This window comes from Xyrauchen texanus, chromosome 35 (genome assembly GCF_025860055.1).
Source record: "Xyrauchen texanus isolate HMW12.3.18 chromosome 35, RBS_HiC_50CHRs, whole genome shotgun sequence".
In the NCBI taxonomy this organism is placed as follows: domain Eukaryota; kingdom Metazoa; phylum Chordata; class Actinopteri; order Cypriniformes; family Catostomidae; genus Xyrauchen; species Xyrauchen texanus.
This window is the reverse complement of record NC_068310.1, coordinates 26448987-26470336: the sequence shown is the minus strand read 5'-3', so window position 1 is coordinate 26470336 and position 21350 is coordinate 26448987. Positions and strand designations below refer to the sequence as shown.

Genomic DNA, 21350 nt, shown 5'->3' with positions numbered 1-21350 from the left:
CAAAAGAATAAAGGGCTGTTTTGCTGCTCTAGTCTTGTTATTGCAGTGATCATTGTCATGATACCCACAATCCATTAGTAGATAAGTGCTGAACTAGTGAGTGGGCTCTGTACAGCTGCCTCTAATATCATTCTCAGGAGGATCCCGGGGCCTGTGTTCTACACGCTTCCTCATCACCGGCCTCTTATCTGAGCGTGCAGTCGTTCCAACCAAATGGAGCCTGAATAATATTAAGTTAAGAAATTGGAGGTACAAAGCAGCTTTTTATATGCACTCTGATATAGAGGAAGAAATATCAGAAACTGTTGAAGCAGAAATGACTTATTGCTCCAGAGAGGCAGATTTGTGTGTGTGTACATGTGTGCATTTGTGTATTTGGGCTTGTGTGTATGTGGGATGATAACTTGTTCTCAGCTTTCAGTGTTTGTATGAAAACACTCATGTATTCTCTATTCTTAAAGTGTTTCAGGCCAGTGAGTAAATTAGTTCCCTTACAAAAAAGTACTGTATCGGTACAGTGGTGTACAGTGATGGTTTCAGATGGTAATATTATGGTATTTGGATTGATGGCATGGTACAAAATTATTTCCATATTCATGTATCATTGAATTTGCATGATACTTCAAGGTATTTTAAAGTATACCATGGCACCAGGGCTAGACTGGTAATCTGGCATACTGGGCATTTTCCGAGAACTGAGCGGACCGGTAGGTCGGCTGCGAAACAGGCTGAATGGGCCGGAATAAGCTAATATGAGTCACCACGTTATGCTGAACGGACCACAAAATGGTGCCGCGATATGCTGTAAAGGACAGCGAACACCCCCACCCCTCCCTTTTGGCCAGTTGCTATGTAAAATCCAGATTTCTCTTCTCAGTCTAGCCCTGCATGGCACTACCATGGTACATGCATAAAAACATACTAAAACCATGGTACATGCACAAATAAACATGGCATTAGCGTGGAATATGAGAATGGTACCAAGTCCAAAAACCAAAACCATTGTTCTGCTACAGTACATATAAAAAATGCTATACCTGGTATTTTTGATACTTTTTTGTTTGTACAGGGATAAATGGAGTCTGGTGTAAGCTCAGAGTGTTGGGATGTAGATTGGAGTCTGCTGTTATATTTATAGAAGGAAATTGGCTGCATAGACTTGGGGACATCTCAGATCTTCCCAGAGAAGGCAAAGAGAGGCTTATCTTAGGAAGAGAAAGAGAGAGGACAGTGTTGGGGTGAGGTTGGCTTGCTGGTTATAGATAGTCTGACTGCCCTACAAGAGGGCGAAGGAGAATTAAATGAGACGTATGTTAGAATGCTTTTAAGTATGAGCATCTTGTGTTTAATTTTGTTACTTTTGTGAAAGTTGAGAGGAAATAAAAGTAAAATAGAGAAAAAAATCCCCCACTAGACAAAGTTATTTACAGACCATACCGTGGAATTGCTAATTTTACACGTTTGCTCAGAAAAGACGTGTGAACAGGACATTTGGGTAAAATATGAAGAGGATGTGGTCAGAGCAGAGAACATATTTACTGCAGCTATTTTCATATAGCTTTGTCTTTTTTTCAAACTCGTACTTTTAGTCAAGAGGGCAGTTTTACAAGAAACATGTCTCTGTCTTAGCGTATGAGAAGAGTTGCATGCTAATTTGTTCAGGTGGATTTATTTCCTGGTTGAATGTTCACTGCTTTATCCAGGCTTACCCCCAGTGTGTTACTGAAGATCCTGAAATCTGAGGGGTTTCCTAATTAGACACCCATTACAAATGATCTTTCACAAGTTCAGTAACTTCATCAAGGTAATTACACAGTACAACATTATTCTTGGATAATTTCCAGAAAAATACAGCTTTGTGAGCACACGCAAGTTTTTTTTTTTCATGCTCTCTTAGCTCATCGGCAATTTTTTGTTACAGAAACTGCAAAGCTGAAGGTTTAATGACCCTCTCCTCACATGGTCGTTCAACATCCCTTGTTAATGTCAGGCAGTTTATCATCACAAAAATAAAAAGAGAAAAATTAGAAAGTGATAAAGCTGAGACAATGTCCTTTCTGTAAAAAGCTGTGGTTTTAGAATGATTTTAGGCACTTTTGGGCAGCTAGACTATCTTAAATCAGATAAGACCAGCAAACCAGCTTAGCAGGGTGGAAAGGAGTCTTTTGTGGACAGGTTGTGAGGTTAACATCATTACAATGTATTACATGCTTCACGCATACTGACTGCAAATATGGGCTGAATTGAGGTGGACTGAGTCGTTTTAGGTGCAAAGACAGGGGGTAATTAGTCAAATGTGAATTACATACAGCGGCAAAGCGAGGCTGGTATGAACTAACCCTTCTGGCTTTATTGGGATGTGGTGTGTCTAAAGCCGACACATCACAATGAGTCATTATTTTACCTCCTCCACTGTGTAACTGTAACAAACAGACAGTCAAGTCATCAGGAATGGCACTTGAGTGACACTATCTGATAAAGTCCACATTTGTATGTGGGTGCATGTGTTTGTCACCCAGGGTGGTGTGTTGTATGGGGTATTCCTCTGTTTTCACATAGTTAAACGCCCTCCAAACTGAAGGCCAAGGGCAAAGCGGGTGATAGCTGTCACTTTTCCTCAGTGGGGCCTGTTTCTTAAACAACAGTCTATACACACAATCACGGTTGATGCACTCAGCACTTCTTTCAGCTTGTGTCTGGTACTCCAGTGTAACCCTTTTTTTAATAAAATACCACTTACTGCCTACCAAAAGCCTGGCTTTCTCTACATAGCCTGAGGGCACAATTAATATTTCAAACATTTGGGGATTGGAGGAAAAGCCAGGTCGGATTCCCGTCAGTTTTTCTACCCCCCTTCTTTATCTATTCCACCCGGCTCCTTGCGCCTCTCCTGTTTTCACTCTACCCATCCTCTGAATACTTATTTTGAAAATCCAGATTGAGAGGTCATGCTATTTGAACTGATCTTATTGGCTGTCTCCTCTAATCTACCGGACAAGCAGATGTTCCTTTTGGGCATGCTCAGTGGCATCGACTGCCGTCCGTCGTCAGGCCAACAAGTACATGTGGCGATGGAGGGGGCGGGGTGGGGGGTGCAGTCTGAATCTGCCACTATCCCTCAGCATTAGCATGCCTCTTAATGACCAGCTAAGAGGCAGGCCAGCAAATGAGTTGTGACAAGGCTGAAGAAAAAGGAGTATTTTTCCCTCATTCCCACTGCCGCTCAATCAACATTTAAACGCCTTGACGGGCTGACATAATTCTGCAATAATTATCACTCCTGGTCCTCTCCTTGGCCCGGACAGGAGTCAGATTGGATCTCATCACAGCGCATTAATGCTGACCAACAATAACTTTGCTTTCTCCCTCTCTCTTCTCAGGGATTGGGCAGCCAGCTCAAGCAGGCTGGTTTAATTCGGTTGAAGTGAAGCAGGAGCTAGTGGACAACACCTCGGGGGTCTCCCAAGACTCCATGCAAGAGCACAGCCTGGACCTGAGCAAGAAAGACCACAGGTATCCCATCAAGCACTGGCCCCAGCCCCCTTTTCAGCTCAGCTAATGCTATCTACCGTATCTCTCAAATAAAGCTGTATTGTGTTAATTAGTGTGATTGCTCTTGTTAAAACCCCCTTTTCAAGGTGGGATGGTTCAGTGATCAAGGTGGAAGATTTACACACTCCCTCCTTTAAACATTGCAAGGTCCTCATTTGAGGAAATCTATCAAACAAATGCAAAAATTCTCCCTTAATGTTTCTTTCCCCATCTTTTCATAATGCACGTCAAGAATGAAGCATGACATGTTTGCACATTCATTTAGATGAAAGTGTGTTTGCATAAACCCTAATTTCCAGCCCCCTGGTTTTCAATGCAACAGCACATTACATTTCATTTTTCCCCTTTTCTTCACTGTATATTCACAATCTGAGATAAATTATAATATGAACTGTTCTCATGCAAATCTAGCCTAACCACTGTTCATATTGCGTCTTCCAGCACTGAATCAAACGGACACCCGCCGCCCGGAAAAACATCTCTTTTATCCTCTCTTATGAATAAGGTAAGATTCATCCATCAAGCACTTTTCATCCCAAGACAAATTAGCAGGATGCAGAGGGGGCTGTTTGTTTTTTAATGTTTCACAGCTAATAGGATGAGTTTGTATCATTTAAATTTTCTTGCCATTTTTCATACAGTGTAATTTCAGCCCGGCGCTCGCAAATTAATATAATGAAGCAGGAGCCGGTTGCCACGGCAGATATATAGAGATGTTTGTTTTTTGATGAGCTGTTTTGAACTCTCAGTGCATTTTTTTTCTCCCGCTTTTTTCTTTTTCATCTCCATCTGCTCTATCTTTATTTATGGACTTTGTAAATTATTTGATTAAAAAGTCAGCACCAAGAAAAAAGAGCAACTGTCACCCTCATTTTTTAAAAAGACGAAATGGTGCCGAACAGATATTTCAATGTTGTGTGTTTTTGTGGAGATTAAAATGGACATTGTTTTAATCATACATCTTCTATGACTAATATTAAATGGTATGCATATACCATTACCTTGATGATTGAAATAGAAAACTCAGTCTAGTTTTACTGACAGCTGAGCTCAGCTCTCTCTCTCTCTCTCTCTCTCTCTCTCTCTCTCTCTCTCTCTCTCTCGCTCTTCAGTTCATATTCAAGACTTGTTACTGAAACTTGTAACTTATATGAAGCCTCAACATAAAACTTTATAATGTCTTTAATGATTTTTTGTTGTTTTTGTATTTAAGAATTCTGTTGATTTATTGTAATGTACATGGTGTGTATTGTGTATTTTGTTTACAATGAAGACTTTATCTAATTTGTGCTAATTGTCTAGCTGATAATACTGTACACCTCAATTTTCAACACAGAATCAATTAATCTAAATGTAACCACATAGCATAAAGCACACAAAAACTGTTGTATGTATGATCTGTGCTCAAGTAAGACAAGGCTGTTTGTTTAAGATGTCATGAAACTTGTCTAAGCATGAACGTTCATGTCTTTGTAGATGACACATGTGAATCCTGGTTTCTTTGGTGCTTTGAATTTGAAGTCTGAGCTGGAGGGAGCTCAGGCAGCTGATGGCTCAGAGGCAGCTCAGTATCTCAGCAGGGTGATGAAGAGATCGGCCCCAGAGAAACCAGTTGAGTTATGGAGGACCTATCTGCACAGGTGCCTGAAAGAACCTTCTGTTTCTATAGAGTCTTCAAGCTTTACTTTTAAAGTCCTGCCCACACCACATTTTTATTCAAAGCATGAAATTAGGTTTTCGCTTGTTTCAATTCCCTTTTACACTTGCGGAACATTAAAGGGATGTGGGTCTTTTCTTTATAAAAAATAAAAAGGTATAATTTAGAGCCCCATTTTACCTACAGTTTGTAACTGTATGCATGACATGGAATTTCAAGCAGAAACACTATCCCGCAATGGGGCATGCTATATTTATCTAAAATTATTTTAAAAAGCATATTTCAAATTCTTGTAAAATGATCATACATGCTGTTTTTATTACATCATATTAATTGAGAAACTACATAGAATATTTATACTTTTAAAACTTAATTTGTCACACTTCATGACTTTTGAAATGAACAGCAAATATGATAAAATGTGTATATGTCTATCAAATGTATACATGTCTAACCAGACACCAGCTTCAATAAAACCAGAGGATGAGGAGCCAGAGAATGGCTGTGTTTTCTGTCATAGAAGGGCACACTGTGGTGATACATACTGTAGATGGGTAATTAGTATAATATATATATACTGTACTATATATATCTATGATATAAATATATACTGTATATGTGTATGATACAAATGTTTTTTGTCAACTACCCAACTACAGTATGTATCACCACAGTGTGCCCAAATGCCCAAATAGATCATCTATGACAGAAAACACAGCCATTCTCTGGCTCCTCATCCTTTGTTTTTTATTGAAGCTGGTGTCTGGTTTTTGTCACCATCAGTCTTTATGATGTACCTGCATTGCTTGTCAGTGCCATCTTGCAGTGTTTGTTCCCAGGTTGTTATGTGGAAAGAGAAGGTTTATCCAGAGCATGTGATGATATGTATTTTGTAACAAAGCCTTGGTGACTGCTGCTTTTAGCTCAGGTGTAGTGCACCTAAAGAATAACCTTACTCAAAGTCAGATACTCATGAGCTAAACCGAGAATACATGAACGTTAGAGTAACTGAATTTACTAGCAATTTGATCCTTTATCTCACTTTTAAGAGTTTCTGTTTTTCTCATGTTGTGCAGGTATGACACTGATGATTTCTGTGAAGCCCAGTGTGATTTCTTGCACAAGATTCATTTTCATTGCCTGGTGGAGGATTGTGGGGCCCTTTTCAGTACAGTGGATGGAGCCATCAAACATGCAAAGTAAGCAGCACTCTAGTTCACAGCAAAAAACAAATATATATATATATATATATATATATATATATATATATATATATATATATATATATATATATATATATATATATACACACAGTATATATATATATATATATATATATATACACACACAGTATATATATATATATATATATATATATATATATATATACACACAGTATATATATATATATATATATATATATATATATATATATATATATATATATATATATAGCAGTATATATACTGCTCTCCCAGATACGCACAAACGGATGAGTTAGGGGCTGTTCACACCGAATGTGTTTTTGTCTGTGTCTGCTCTGTTTTGACATTGTTTTCCTGTGTAAACACACGCTAGACAAACACCATACCTGCTGCACCGCTTCTCGCTGTTTCTTCGGTGTCTCACGGAGGACCGGCACATTTTTAGACACTGTGTCAAGTTAATAAGAGCTTCAGGTTTCAAAAATGCATGCCAAGACACCTGCGTTCTGTATCAGTCGTTGAACTGTGTCTAGATTTTTTTAGCTCGTCACGCACATAATGTATCGGCATAGACGTGTTGCATGGAGATTGAGGGGCTCGCGGGGCATGTTGTGTCATGAGGTCCTCCTAAAAAAAAAAAAAAGCAGTACAATCATAGAGATTAAGTTTTATCGAAGTTTTTCAATGAGTTCACACTTACACACACACACACTCAATTTACATGATTATGATCAAGTAATGTTAATTTGCTGCTATGTTTGGCAGCTGTAAATAGCACATCTAATGGGTGGTGCACCTCTGTGTTATTAGCTTCCACTTCAGAGCCAACCTGAAGGTTAAATCAGAGTCACCTTTCAACGAGAGCAAGGAATCCAACGATAGTGCCCCTAATCAGATGGCTGTCCCCATTTCCATGGCCAAGACGCCTCCCATGGAGGTGCCCAGCCTTGCTGTTTCGGGGGGATACAGCTCGTCCCCTTCATTGCAAGCCTGGAAACAGCTGGCTGGATCGATCCCCCAACTTCCCGCTTCCATGCCCAGTATGCCAGCCACTTCTCCACTGGCCACAACCTCACTGGAGAATGCTAAGCCGCAGGTCAAGCCTGGCTTCCTACAGTTCCAGGACAAGTGAGTGGACACTACCTTTCTTTTAAATCCATAATGCTGTGGTGGTATGATTTACATAAGTTTGAGCTACAAGTATTTCCATTTTTCCTCTGGATTTCATTGTAATTTCCCCCCCCCTCCACAGTGATCCTTGTCTGGCCACTGACTGCAAATACTCCAATAAGTTCCATTTCCACTGTCTGTTTGGAAACTGCAAATATGTGTGTAAAACCTCCGGGAAGGCCGAATCGCACTGCCTGGATCACATAAACCCCAACAGCAACCTGGTGAATGTGCGAGACCAGTTCTCCTACTATTCCCTACAGTGTCTTTGTCCTAACCAGGTGAGTAAGCCATATCAATGCCATATCAAGTAGCACTTATTTTGTCTTTGTGAGTGGTGCTTAGCAGATTATGTGACTTGTTGAGGAGATGTGTGTTATTGCTTTTTTAAGCAATCAGAAGTAAAATTTCCACTATACAATGATCTAGTTGATCTCATGAATTTTTACTGTAAAAAGGGGTGAAAAAACTCAGGGACTTAGACAAATGTATGAACCAGAATATCATAGAGATTTGGGGGTGGGCTCTTTTGACTTGGGCCAGTAACCAACCACTCTAGGAACCACCAAGCAATGCCCTAGCACCCGAAAAACACTAAGAACACATTAGCAACCATATGTTAACCCCCTGAACCACCTAGAACACCATAGAAACCACCTAGCAATACCTTAGCAACCATCCAGAACACCCTTGCAACGCCCTGGTCACCACAACAACCTAGCAACCACATAGCAACACATGTAAAACACTCAGAACACATTGACAACCACATATCAACACCTTAGTAACAACGCAGAACACTGACTGCAGCCACATAGCAACACTTTCAAAACATTCTGAGCACCTTGGTAACCATATATCAATTCCCGACAACCATCCACAACACCCTAGAATTGTGGCAGCAACTATTGCATAGACAAGCACCACTCAAAATTTCTGAGGAAAATTAAAAAATCTAGTTCAACACTACATTTAAAACTCACAGAAGACAATGGCATTGGTAAATATTTATTGTCTCTGTGCCAGAAAAAAAAAAAAAAGAAAAGAAAAGAGAAACACCTTGGAGCCGCCAAAGCTGTATAAAATAAACAAGTTTTGCTTTTCATCAAAAATTCCATCATTAATAGAAAAAAGCCCTCCCCTTGTTGCAACTTGCATTTGGAGCAAAACCTGTTTAAATGAATTCATTTATGCATCCCATCCCCACTTCTTCAAGCCCCCCTCCTCTCTCCAGAGTAGAGTGGGTTCTGTTTATGTGCTCCTGAGGGATCTGCCTCTCTGGAAACAGATGGTGGTGCAGAAACAGGTTATATTGCCGAAGACACACACATATACACACACACACACAGACTAATGAATTGGTAAAAGAGCTGTTTTATAAATAGATGAATCGCCAAATGAACTAATTGCTATTGTTATTGGGGTCAGTGGCTACATCTTGGGTCTAAACTCCAGATTTCATTTCGTCATTGAGGCTGGTCATGTCACAAGCTCTAAAAAAGAGAAAGGAAAAGGATTTAATGAGCAAACATAACCTACTTCTTCCCTTTGGTAATTGAAGGAAGGCTCTGACAACCTATCAGACCCTATTTTGGTTCAAAAGCTGGTCAGTTTAGTAATGCTTGTGAATCAACGTAATGTCTTATAATTGGGTTGTTAATTAACTAGAAATCTGAACCATGGAAATGTATCATGATGTACTACATTTGGCTAAGACTAAGAACGGTGTGTTAAAACCGTTCTTAGTCTGACAGTTTGTGTTTCATTTGTTCTCTGCAGCACTGTGAGTTTCGGATGAGGGGCCACTATCATTGTCTGAGACCTGGCTGTTACTTCGTAACTAACATCACCACCAAACTGCCCTGGCACGTCAAGAAACATGAGAAAGCCGAAAGACGTGCAGCCAATGGGTTTAAATACTTCACCAAGAGAGAAGAATGTGGCAGACTCGGTAAGAACCAGATCTGTTATTTCATGGCCATGGGCCCCAAATCGTATATGGACACTTGAAAATGTATGAATGTCTTTGCATTATTTAACAAAACAATGTGCCAATGTGCACAAACACATATTACACAAAAATAACTTTGCTAGGTTTTCAAATTATAAAACAATAAATACTGTATATTGTTCACAATTAAGAAAAAGTAGTATTTGGATACTTTCTGGTGGTCAAACTTTAGTTAATGTGATTGACTTCACCTGCTTGGACACCTGTGAAAACTTGAGGGGAACAGACATCGTACATCCACAAAAACATCACATTGAGACCAGTTGTTTAAATGTTTTTCCAATAGAAAAAGGTCTAGCTTAAGTTGTTTGCTGATGCCTCTTAGTTTGATATTTTTTTGTCAAATGCAATGATATTTAGACATTTTTAAGCTTGACTTAAGTGTCAAAATACGTTTTTTGGTGCCAATGTATATATAAAAGGAGTGTCTTAATCACAGAGCGCACTTGGTAATCCTTGCTAACCATTTGACTATATGATTGGCTTGACTGGGTGTGGTTTGCTAATGTGGTTTGTAATGTATTGCATTCAACATTATGAAATCGTTCTAATCTTACCATTCACATCACTCATGTTTCCAAACACTCTCTCTTCATCCAAAATCCCACTGCCAGCTCACTATAAGTAATGAAGCAAGATGGGTCAGAAATGGTGTGAAATCTCAAAATGAAGTAACCATAATTTCATATCAGTGCCATCACCTGCTATGAACACACTTTTTCCATTGGCTGTGCTAGCTATAGGAAAAGTACCTTTCCCTCGCTGAGTTGCTAACTGCCATGCTTTTCGCAGCAGAATGTGCAGGGCATGAAACTGCTGCGCTTCACACTCGTTCACTGAATTTTGAATGTTTCCTTGAAGCTGTTATCCCATTAGTATCTGTGCAATGATATTTTGTCAGTTTGATGGTTTACACTGACAGTAGCTCAGAGTCAGCTAGCTTCCATCATTTACATTTTTTAGAACAAACACTTTTGGCAGAATTAAAGATGGTCTTGTCTCATTGTAAAGCTGGGGACTTTTTGTTTAGATTACAAAAAAAACAGGCTGAGCAAAATGGTGTCTGCCTTTTTGTCATACATTAATACTTCAGTATTTATAGTAGGCAATCAAACAGAGGTTGTTTTCTTGGGTATATTTAACCTGTCAGGAATGAGCAATTACATATGTTTGTTAATTACTGTGCCTGTCGAGCTCAGTCTGTTTGTTCTGCTCTTTTTCAAGCCTCGATCATCATCACAAGCAGGCAGATTAAAAGTTTTTATTTTATTTTGCTCTGCTGCCCTCCCTTTAAAGGGATAGTTCACACAAAAATGAATATTCTGTTATCATTTACTCACCCTCATCTAATGTCAAACCTGTTTGACTTTATGTCTTCCATGGAACACAAAAGGACATTTTTTGGCAGATTTTTTGCCTCAGTCACCATTTACTTCAATTGTATGGAGAAAGAAAAGTTGCAATGAAAGTGAATGGTGACTGAGGCTAACATTCTGCCGAACATTTTCCTTTATGCTCCACTTTTGAAGAATCTCGAGTAATCAATGTCAGGATTTTTCATTTCTGGGTGAACTGTCCTTTTAAACCAAAGAAAAAGAACATTTATTCAAGAGTTGAAAGTATCACAAGTGTCTGAGTTATTCATGGTCTCTGATGTCTCCTGTTGCATTTTTAGAGGTATAAACCAGGCACATACAGTATGACAAAAGCAAGCTGTAGAGTCATAAAGAATTGATGGTTCAGCTGGACTGGGAAAGTGGTATCCATGGCAGCAACATTAAACAGAACACCACTGATGAGGTTACCAGGATCTGCTGGCACAAAGAGCCCTGATATTTCAGCATGTGCGCATATTTACTCAACTCTGCCTTTTTAAAGTATACGTATCACCCTTGTGTACAAAGCAATCTGACAACAGGCGGCTAGTTGTGTTGTGCCAAGGGTACCATGGTAACGGACAAGCCTGAACCTGCCCTGAATGGGACACTTTCAATTATTTTAGCATGCATTATTCACAATAAAATTATTACGAGCACCCTACACTATTTGATTAGTGCACAGAGGCAGTCTTTAAATATGAAAACATATAGCAATTAAAATCTGCAGGGCCCTTTGTGGAAAAAATAAAAACCGAGAGAACAGACAGGGGTGGGGGGAGGAAATAGACCAGCAACAGATAGGTCTTGAAAAATGAATTTAATATGGAAATAATTGTGTGTTTACTTTGGTTTGCAGGGTTGTGCATTATTGCATCTCCAAATGCAGAATGTATTTATGTAAATTCCAAATTGAATAAAATATGTCAAAGTAATAAAAGAGCACCACAGGTCTAATCTTCAAAAGGGTCAACTTTCCCAGTATGACACTGGACTCATCTGCTCTGTCACTCTGCATTATGCAGGCGCAGGATGGAAGCACAATGTCCTCATTACCTCGTAGAGAATCTGTGATGTATGTTGTCCCTGAAACCCAGGCGCGATGAAGATGGTCTTTGCTCAAGTTAATTTTGTTCGCTCGTTTCTTGCAGGGTGCAAATACAACCAAGTTAACAGCCACTTCCATTGTATCCGTGAGGGCTGTCAGTTCTCCTTCCTGCTCAAGCACCAGATGACTTCCCATGCCCGCAAACACATGAGGAGGATGCTGGGGAAAAACTTTGACCGAGTCCCTTCCCAGGTACACACACTTGTTGGCAAGAAAAGGTTGTTTAACTGCCATAAGCACTTTTATAACCCCAAATGTTCTAGAAAATAGTAAGATAATGGTTAATTTAAAAAAATAGCAAAAGTTCCCATCTATGTTCCCATACATTGGCTGCTTTTCTTTATTATTTGGTCCAAGTCATCCACTTCAAAAACTTTTTTATATATAAAATATTTGTTTTAGAATGAAATAAATTAATATGGTGGCACAATTAAATTTTTTCCTACAAAACAAAGTAAAAATACAAGGACATGGTAGGAGCCGCTCAAATGCATTTTTAAAAGTTGATGTCCTTTTTAATTTGTCTATAAACTGCTCTTGTGTGAGAAGCTGAGCGGTCAAAGATGTCCAAACATCATGTTTACATAGAAAAACTATTTAAAACTGCAGAAAGATGCAGAAACGTGTTTGGTGTAAATGCCCCCTTATGTGTCAATTACCCTCATTGTTGTGGTAGTTAATCAACTAATGCGTTAATTGATAATGTTAATAAAAAATGTCTAAGCTCTTGCTCAAAATGTACCAATGTTTGTGTGTAATGATGTGTTATGCCATTCAATAGGTTGCCTCTCATGCCCACCGGCCTGAAGAGATGCAGCACATGGCCAGTCTAGCTTCGTCTGGTGTGATGGGCAGCCATCCTGGTCTGACCCACAACTTCTCCAGCATGATGGAGGAAAATGATGACTACATGGACTACACTGGCGGGGGAAGCCCACTTGGCCTCTCCTCAGAATCCTCTTACCAAGACCGTAGCTGCACAAGCACCCCAGTGGGCAATGACAGCTCGCCAGCAGGTTAGTTAACCACACAACATTCATGGCTATTAAACATTTTCAGGCTCACAAGGTAGACTGTTCAAAATATATTACACCCAAAAATGAAATTCTGTCATCATTTACACACCCTTATATTGTTCCAAATCCATAAGACTTTCTTCCATGGAACACAAAATGAGATGTTAGGCAGAATGTTCAATCTCAGTCACTATTACATTTTTATTGCATATTTTTCCTCCATACAATGAAAGTGAATAATGACTGTGCCTAACATTCTGCCTAACATTTTCTTTTGTGTTCCATGGAAGAAAGAAAATCATGTGGGTTTTGGAACCACTTTAGGGTGTAGATTTTGACAACATTTTTATTTTTGGGGTGAACAATCCCTTAAACTTTGAACATACACAGCAAAAAAAAAAAAACATCTTTTGAGTATTTTTGTCTAATTTTCCTGTAAATAAAAAAAATAAAACCAAGAAAAAAATTACGTAAAGGAGACCTATTATCATTTATTATACCATGTTATAAATGCCTCTTTTTGGGTGGAATCAAAAACACGCTGATTTCGTGTGTCTCTTTAAATGCAAATGAGCTGCTGCTCCCCGCCCCCTTTCCGGAAGAGCGCTGTGCCTTTACAGCTCGTTCTTCGGATACTACAGCAACAAAAAATTAGAACCAATATGACTGACAGTGTAAACACTGTAGTTCAGCCATATATGTATGAATATATATGTATATCTGGTCTCCGTGACTACAATCAGAGACAATGGTAACTTTAGCTGCATTAGACGTGGAATCAGCTAACAAGCACATTCAGAAAGGCCATTTGCAAACATTCACAAAATATAAAGTGCGATATTTACATCTTCAGGATATCAAGCTGGAACATGAACAGCTGGTACTGATCTATGCTTGAGAATCAAATTATTTGTAAATCCTGCTGTATATTGACACTCATTCACAAAGCAGTCCTGTGTAAAATGATTTGCACAAACATACACACATTTTTGTATGTTTTGGGGCACATTTCCTTCAAAAACAAAACTTGTCCACATGAAGACTCATATGTTCACTTTTACAGCCAACAACAGAACCCATGATGCTTATGAAGCTGAGACATTATTCTTCTCACTGTATCTGCTCCAGCGTTGAAAAATATGGTGGACTGTGTGTAGATCACTCAGGGGAGGATCTATGATAATAGGGTGGAGTCCATCACCAGTCGTGGGCGAGGCCTGCTCTAACGTGACGTCACTATAGAGCAGAAATGAAAACCATTCATTTTGACACACTGTTTTTATTAATAGAAATATATGAAAGAGGAGTGGGTGGACTTTTAACATTGTAGGGTGGTTGTGTACACACACTGCCGACTCACATTTATGTACAAACACCATATACATTTTGCACAATAGGTCCCCTTTAAGAAAATCTGACTAACGGGATGAGAAAATAAACATGTTTTCCCTCTAAATCAAGTGTTTTTTCTTACCCCATTGGCAAATAGATGTTTTTTTTGATATTAGCAAAAATATTAGATAATTTTGCTAGATTTCTCAGGAAACAAGATAAAATATCTGAGGCCCTTTGACTTCTCTAGTAAATGTATCGTTTTCCATAAAAAATGTATAAACATTCTTAAAACAAGACAAAAATTCTCAATAAGGAAATTATTTTTGCAGTGTATTTTTATGACAGCACTCGAGAGGCATATAATGAAACCAAAATAGAGGCCCATTGAAGTCAATTGAACAAACATGTAGATTTTTTTTTATTTTATTTTTTTGTCAATGACATTTCACTGGTGGTGTTGGTTCCTTGTGTTGGTATCCTGTGGGCCTTTTGTCCTACCCTGACAAATAGTAATGTTAGAATCTCTCTCATTTAATTCCTTGTAGCAGTGACTCAGATGTAATGATATTTATACAATTTTAGAGCACTAAGTTTGTTATATAGTCCTACACACACACACACACACACACACAGGGCTCATATTAACTTTATAACAGAGGCTTCCCATCTCTACTGTCATTGAACTCAGTCACTTATATTGAGGCAGCACAAGTTATCTACCTTTTTCTCTGAGCTTAGAGGTGCTTTTTTTTTTTCAAATACAACCCAGAAAATATCTCTACTATCTGGCATATATCTCTGAAGTGGGTGTCTCTTTGGCAGCCCTAGGCTCTGTATACGGCAAAAAAGAATATGGATGTGCCCACAATTTTTTAGTCAATCGCAAAACGGCTGTCAATCATTGAGCACATTTAGATTGCTGACATTACATTGGCAGACATGCCTTTTAAAATTAGGGTTGTGGCATATTTGAAGGGATGGGGATGTTCTAATTGGCGGAAATCAGCAAAATGGCTAAAATTTCCTACAGCATATTTAAATCTGGGCTTTTTCTCCTTGAATCAGAGCTTTCCTTCATTTAATTGATTTTATAGTTTCACTGTTTGGTTTCAAATGTTATCTTCCATTCTCATCACTGTTGCTTTTGGCTGTTGTCTGATTTTGGTTACCATTTGGCTTTCATTATTACATTACTTGATCTCTTTTCCCTTTTTACATCCTCACCCTTGTGTTCTATACCTTCCTGTTTCTGTCTGTTACCACCATCCTTCCTTGGCACCCTGTCTTTGTAGGACCAGGCTGTCAGGTCCCTCCTCCTGCTACCACTACCTCTGCTGACTCTCCTTCTCCTTCTCAATCTGCACCTCTTCCTCCTCCACCTCTTCCTCCTCCTCCTCCACATCAGCCCACACTCCAGAGTCAGCCTCAATCTCTCTCCTCTGCTCTTCTCCAGCCACCACTCCCATCGCTCCCATACCTTCTCTCCCCTTCCTGTCTGTCATACTCTCTGCTCAGCACCTCTCTTGGAGCCACTAGGAGTGTTGTCATGCCAACCAACACACCAGCTTTCAGCTCCATCATTCCTACTTCGTCTTCGGTTAAAAATGATGTCCCTATAGTTCAGGATGCTGCAGGTACCTATACCATCTCCACTTGAACTCTGCAGCTCTAAACTAACTGTAGTTTTGATTTATAGATTAAGATCCAAGTGAATCTTATATCAGCCTAAAATTGTATGCTGGTCATAATTGTTCTCCAACCCAGTCAGATTGGTTCAGGTTGGTCTGTTTGCTGGTTTTAAAGGTGTTTTTGGCTTGTGTCAGTTACTCAGGCTAGGAGACCAGCCAAGCCAGTTGAAGACCAGCTTGACCAACCTGGGCACCAGCTCAATCAGCTAGTTTAAGGTGTTTTTTAACAGGTACCTCTCCAAAAAACTTGACCAGATATAATTTCAATTAATAAACAATTATCTAGATTACAAATATGTAGCACTCAAAACATGCAATACATATGTCACAAAGTTTTGGTTATAAACCAGTGTTATTATTCCACAGAAGTTTGTTTGTTGTTTTTTGGTGTTATGTAGTGCATGACACACCTTCCATTAAGTCTAAATTCTGACCATTAGTTGCCTGCTGTAAAGAGCTGGTTTAATCATGCCAGAGTTTAATAGAGTTATGTGATTCCTGTTTGCTTGGACAGAGAGCAAATCATTGGCTCTGACATCAAGCTTATGGGAGGGTATCCTGCACTCCCATAAAGCAGGATGTATGGAAGTACCTCTAAACTCTCCCAATACCTATATGTGAAACTCACATTAAAATGTCAAGAGCATATTATACAAATGGGACTGGTCTCTGTCTGATTATGGCATGGAATCACATTATATACTTTAGTCTTCTGTGGCCACTTCTGCTCGGCTTTTTGTAGAATTGCTTTGTTGCTTAATGTATCAATTGTTGCCTAACTTGTAAACTGCATTTTTGTGTCTCCAGGTAACACCATCTCTATCCCCACTGCAACTGGCAGCAAGAAGCGCTTCTGGATCATCGAGGATATGTCACCCTTTGGCAAACGGCGCAAGACAGCCTCGTCTCGCAAGATGCTGGATGAAGGCATGATGCTGGAAGGATTCCGCCGCTACGACCTCTATGAGGACTGTAAGGATATGGCCTGCCAGTTCTCCCTGAAGGTCACCCACTACCATTGCACACGGGAGAACTGCGGCTACAAGTTCTGCGGCCGCACCCACATGTATAAGCATGCTCAACACCATGACCGCGTGGACAACCTGGTTCTGGATGATTTCAAGCGCTTCAAGTCTTCGTTGTGTTGCAACTTCCCAGATTGCCAGTTTTCTGGCAACAGCACCCATTTCCACTGCCTTCGCTGTGGCTTCCGCTGCACCGACAGCACCAAGGTGACTGCACACCGCAAGCACCATGGGAAGCAAGACGTGATCAGTGCTGCCGGCTTCTGTCAGTTCAGCTCCAGCGTAGACTGTGAAGTCACCGACTGCAAGTATAAGCTCAAATGCTCGCATTTCCATTGCACTTACCCAGAGTGCAAGCACACAGTGGTAGGGATGTCCCAGATGGATTCCCACAAGCGCAAGCACGAGAAGCAGGAGAGGGGTGAGCTGCCTTCTGTCTCCCCCAACCGAGATGGCAATCACCACCATGCAGGCCTGGACGTGTCCCCTGCGCACATGAATCTACCCCCAACCTCACCCAACACACCAGGGCTGACCCATAACAATGTGGCCATGTATCTCCCTTCAGCTAGGGGTGCTGTTGAGTATGAGCCTCCAGGATCTGCAATCAATCTCGATAGCTCTCTAAACCTCGGAACGGACACCAACAGCTCTCTGTTCTTCCTGAAGAACGCTGCAGGATTGGGCCTCAGCGACTCCATGGACCTAAGCAAGATGATGCACAGGGAGCCCCTGTCTCTGGCTGCTAGGTCTGGCCCTGCTGATTTTTTGGGCCTGACCAACCCTCAGGATGACACTACCGGCACTTCTGGCGATCCAGAAGAAGACTTATCAGCCGAGGAAGAGCCGATAGCAGAGGTGGACGATGACGACGATGATGATGAGGAAGACGAGGAGGAACCAGAGGAGGACATGAATACAGACTCGTATGATGATTGCATGCCAGAGCCAGATGTTGACAAAGACAATGGTGAAAGTTTTGATGCTTCCATGAACCATGCTGAGACTTCCCAACTGGATAAAGAGGAGCCCGAGTCTGAGCCCTAATCTATGCTGTAGGAGAACTCTGAATTCCCTGAACAAATGGAAGTTTGAGTCCCTCATTTATCATCCTTACAGACGCTGCAGATGACAAGAAAACAACCAACTACACAAGAAAAGTGAAGGCCCAAAATGATTTATTATGATGTTTACAAGATGACCAACATTATAAATTTAATTATGCATTAAAAAATGAACAGAGACAGACAAACGAGGCCCTCTTTTACACATGGGTGACTATGTAAACCTTTTCCTACACATCAGTCTTTTGTGTGTGTGCATGTTTGACTTTAATTTATTCAATTTCATTTGTTACTCTTTGTGTGTGGAAAAAATAAGGAAAAACAATCTCTAAATATGAATATCTATATAAAGTAGATGTGTGTGGATATTAATGTAAATTTTAATTGCAGTCACTGGATTGCAGGACCCTCATACCACCTGAAAGAGACAATAGTACATTGCAGGAATGTTTTATAAAGAATGTTGCTGAAATAATTGATTCTGAAACACCTTGTGTCATTATTATTATTATTATTAATGAATTGCAGGGGCCTGCATCAGTTATTTGACTTATATGCTACTTTGTTTATCAGTTGATTCTTTGTATTTTATTTACAACGATCGCAGTTCTCAATTAAACATGCCGTCATGGTCAGTGATGTCATAGGCTCCATTCCACATGGACAATCACCTGCATCTACAGCACAAACAGTGACCAGAGACTGCAAATCTTCAGGCCATAAAGCATTGATCTCAGTGAACTCAACTTACCAAACGCTAGCTCTCACTTGATCTGAACGAGGACCCATTTGGCATTGCATATTAATAGCGCACTTTTGTATAGATGAGCAGATCCTCAAGCCTCTATTTAAGACATCTTTTACATGATTGCATTACTATGGCTTTTTCATTTGTTTGTTTTTGCATTTTTTTCTAATTGTACAGGCATGACAAGATGATGTGGGGGTGTCTCACTGTAAAGGAGTCTGTTGTAATGATGGGCATCAGCACCCCCTGTGTTTTGGAGAGTTTGTATTGTTATGATGGTGCTACAGCCCAAAATTAATTGGGGATGATTACAGCTGTTTTTTTCATCCACAAATAGATGAACTCAAGTGTCCATCAAAAAGAGCAGGAGACAAGTGTCTCTGAATGTAGGGAAAAATACATTTGTATGTGTTAATTTTCTTTGATTTCAGTAGCATGAAAAAAATTGTTGTAACAAAGTCGGAAGATGGAGACTGGTTTTTTTAAGCTTCTTTTTTTCAGAAGCCTCATATATCTATTTCTAAAGGAAGAGGAAACTTGGAAAGAGACTCTTTTTCTAGTCGGCTGAATGGATGACAGGTATCACAGAGACACCATAATGAATGCAAGTGCTGGTGATGGAAAATGTGTGATTTTATGAATTGTACAGTGTGAAAATAATGTTTCAAGGTTTTGTTTTCTCTTTAAAACAGCTGTGGTTTCTCTCCAATAATAAGAAGTTATTTAATATTTATGTGACCTTGCAATGAGAAAATTCTAGGGTGTTTTTGTTTTTGTTTGTTTTTTGCACTTTTTAGGTTCATTTTTACCATATGAAATTATGGCATATATCTTTTAACAGGGAATTTGCTTTATCATGCTGTTTAGTTCACCTTGCTTTGATGCACAAATAGTCTTCAGTGTGACGAAGAACTGATGTCCTGTGTTTTATTTAAGGAAAAAACAAAAGAAAAAAGTTTTTCTTTGCATCCAAGATTGGATGATTTCAATATTAAATGGCAAGATAGAACCTGGCCTGCCTAACGAGTAACACTAATGATCACTGTAATTTATATTAATTCTATACAAAAGGAAATTATTGCAGTGCTCTGCTCTAAATTTCAAAACAAGAGAGAAGAATTAATTTAGTTAGCTTGGACTCCATTGAATCTAAACAAGGAAAAGTGAGACGAGGAAATGTATTAATTATTTCCTAAACTTGACATTGAATGAACTATCATAATATAGGCAACTAAATGTGTAGATAAATATCTTCAAAAAATATTGTTTCAGGAGGGGGAAAAAAGGTTGTATAGTATTTTCTTCTGTAAAAACTAAATATGAACAAAAATGCTCTTTGATTAAAATCTTCCTTTAAAAAGAAACTAAAAAGAAGAAATAAAGAATAAAAAGTTAAAAACTGAAATAATGGCAGTATAGTTTGCTTGCTTGTGTGTGCGTGCGTGCGTGTGAGAGAGAGATACAGTGTGTGAGTATGTGTTTGTGTGTGTGTGAGGTTTTATAATCATGGTTTTCCCATAGTGGTAGAAGAATTAGTGGTAATTAAATCTATATGAGTCACATTTTTGTAACACTGAATGTGTGCATTTCTACCTTTTACGTTAGAAATCATATTTTTTTGAGATATCATGCACAATAACATTATACAGATCATCAGATCGGAAATCTGGGTAATTTAATACCATCCATATCTCGGTTTTGTTTGTTATTGTTTTTGTGTTTGTTTTATTTTATTTTATTGAATTGGTTGACATGTATTTTGCATATGGCATGCCTCTCTCACAGGCCGTTTTGTTCTCTGGTCTCAAGTGCAAGGCAGGGCTCACACTGACTCTCCTGATAGAACACTGAAACGGCTCTTTGCCTGGGAGATACTGTGCACTTGAATACATTTTATGTGTGTAAAATAGCAGGATTTGTAAAGAGTCAAAATAAAGAAATTCTAATTATTATAACAAAGCAAATGTTCCACACAGTGTTTTAGCTCCTGTGTTTGTGTTGAAAAAACTGCGATATCACGGGTTGCTATTTCAGAAGAATGCACTTCGAATTGTCTTAGGCAGCACTGTTGTGGTTTATAGAAAGGGTGTAACCAGTTAATAAGCCCCCTCCCACTGAGACAAACACTGTTAAAGGGGAAAAGGCCCTGGGTCTGTGGTATGACACAGAGGACACCCAGTCGAGGGCCAGCAGCACTGCTCTAACTGAGGGAAACTGGTTATATTCGATGATTATATATTGCCTATTAAAAAAATAGTATGTGAGAGTAGTTTTTATTCAATGATGCATCATTGTTTCAAACAGTAGCATGCTACATTGTTACCTGACATTTAACATTGTATCATTCATTCAGTGAGTGGAGTCCAGTAATTATTGTGGACACATTTTATTTCTT

At 39.3% G+C, this 21350-nt stretch overlaps 1 protein-coding gene across 8 annotated transcripts in view; it reads left to right on the top strand.

Moving 5' to 3' along the window:
* Nucleotides 1-21120, top strand: part of casz1 (castor zinc finger 1) — a 270853-nt gene extending 249733 nt beyond the window's left edge. For 6 of the 8 annotated variants that reach the window (XM_052105243.1, XM_052105240.1, XM_052105241.1 and 3 more), the window contains 11 exons: nt 3381-3513; nt 3994-4057; nt 5029-5192; nt 6286-6408; nt 7225-7542; nt 7667-7865; nt 9364-9535; nt 12123-12271; nt 12861-13095; nt 15723-16064; nt 16926-21120. In XM_052105243.1, coding sequence (XP_051961203.1) covers nt 3381-3513; nt 3994-4057; nt 5029-5192; nt 6286-6408; nt 7225-7542; nt 7667-7865; nt 9364-9535; nt 12123-12271; nt 12861-13095; nt 15723-16064; nt 16926-18190 — 3164 coding nt within the window. In that variant the 3' untranslated portion in view covers nt 18191-21120. Of the gene's footprint in view, nt 1-3380; nt 3514-3993; nt 4058-5028; nt 5193-6285; nt 6409-7224; nt 7543-7666; nt 7866-9363; nt 9536-12122; nt 12272-12860; nt 13096-15722; nt 16065-16253; nt 16464-16925 lie in introns of those variants that run through there. The other 2 variants (XM_052105246.1, XM_052105245.1) reach the window with 2 other exon arrangements.
* Nucleotides 21121-21350: the final 230 nt, after the last annotated feature.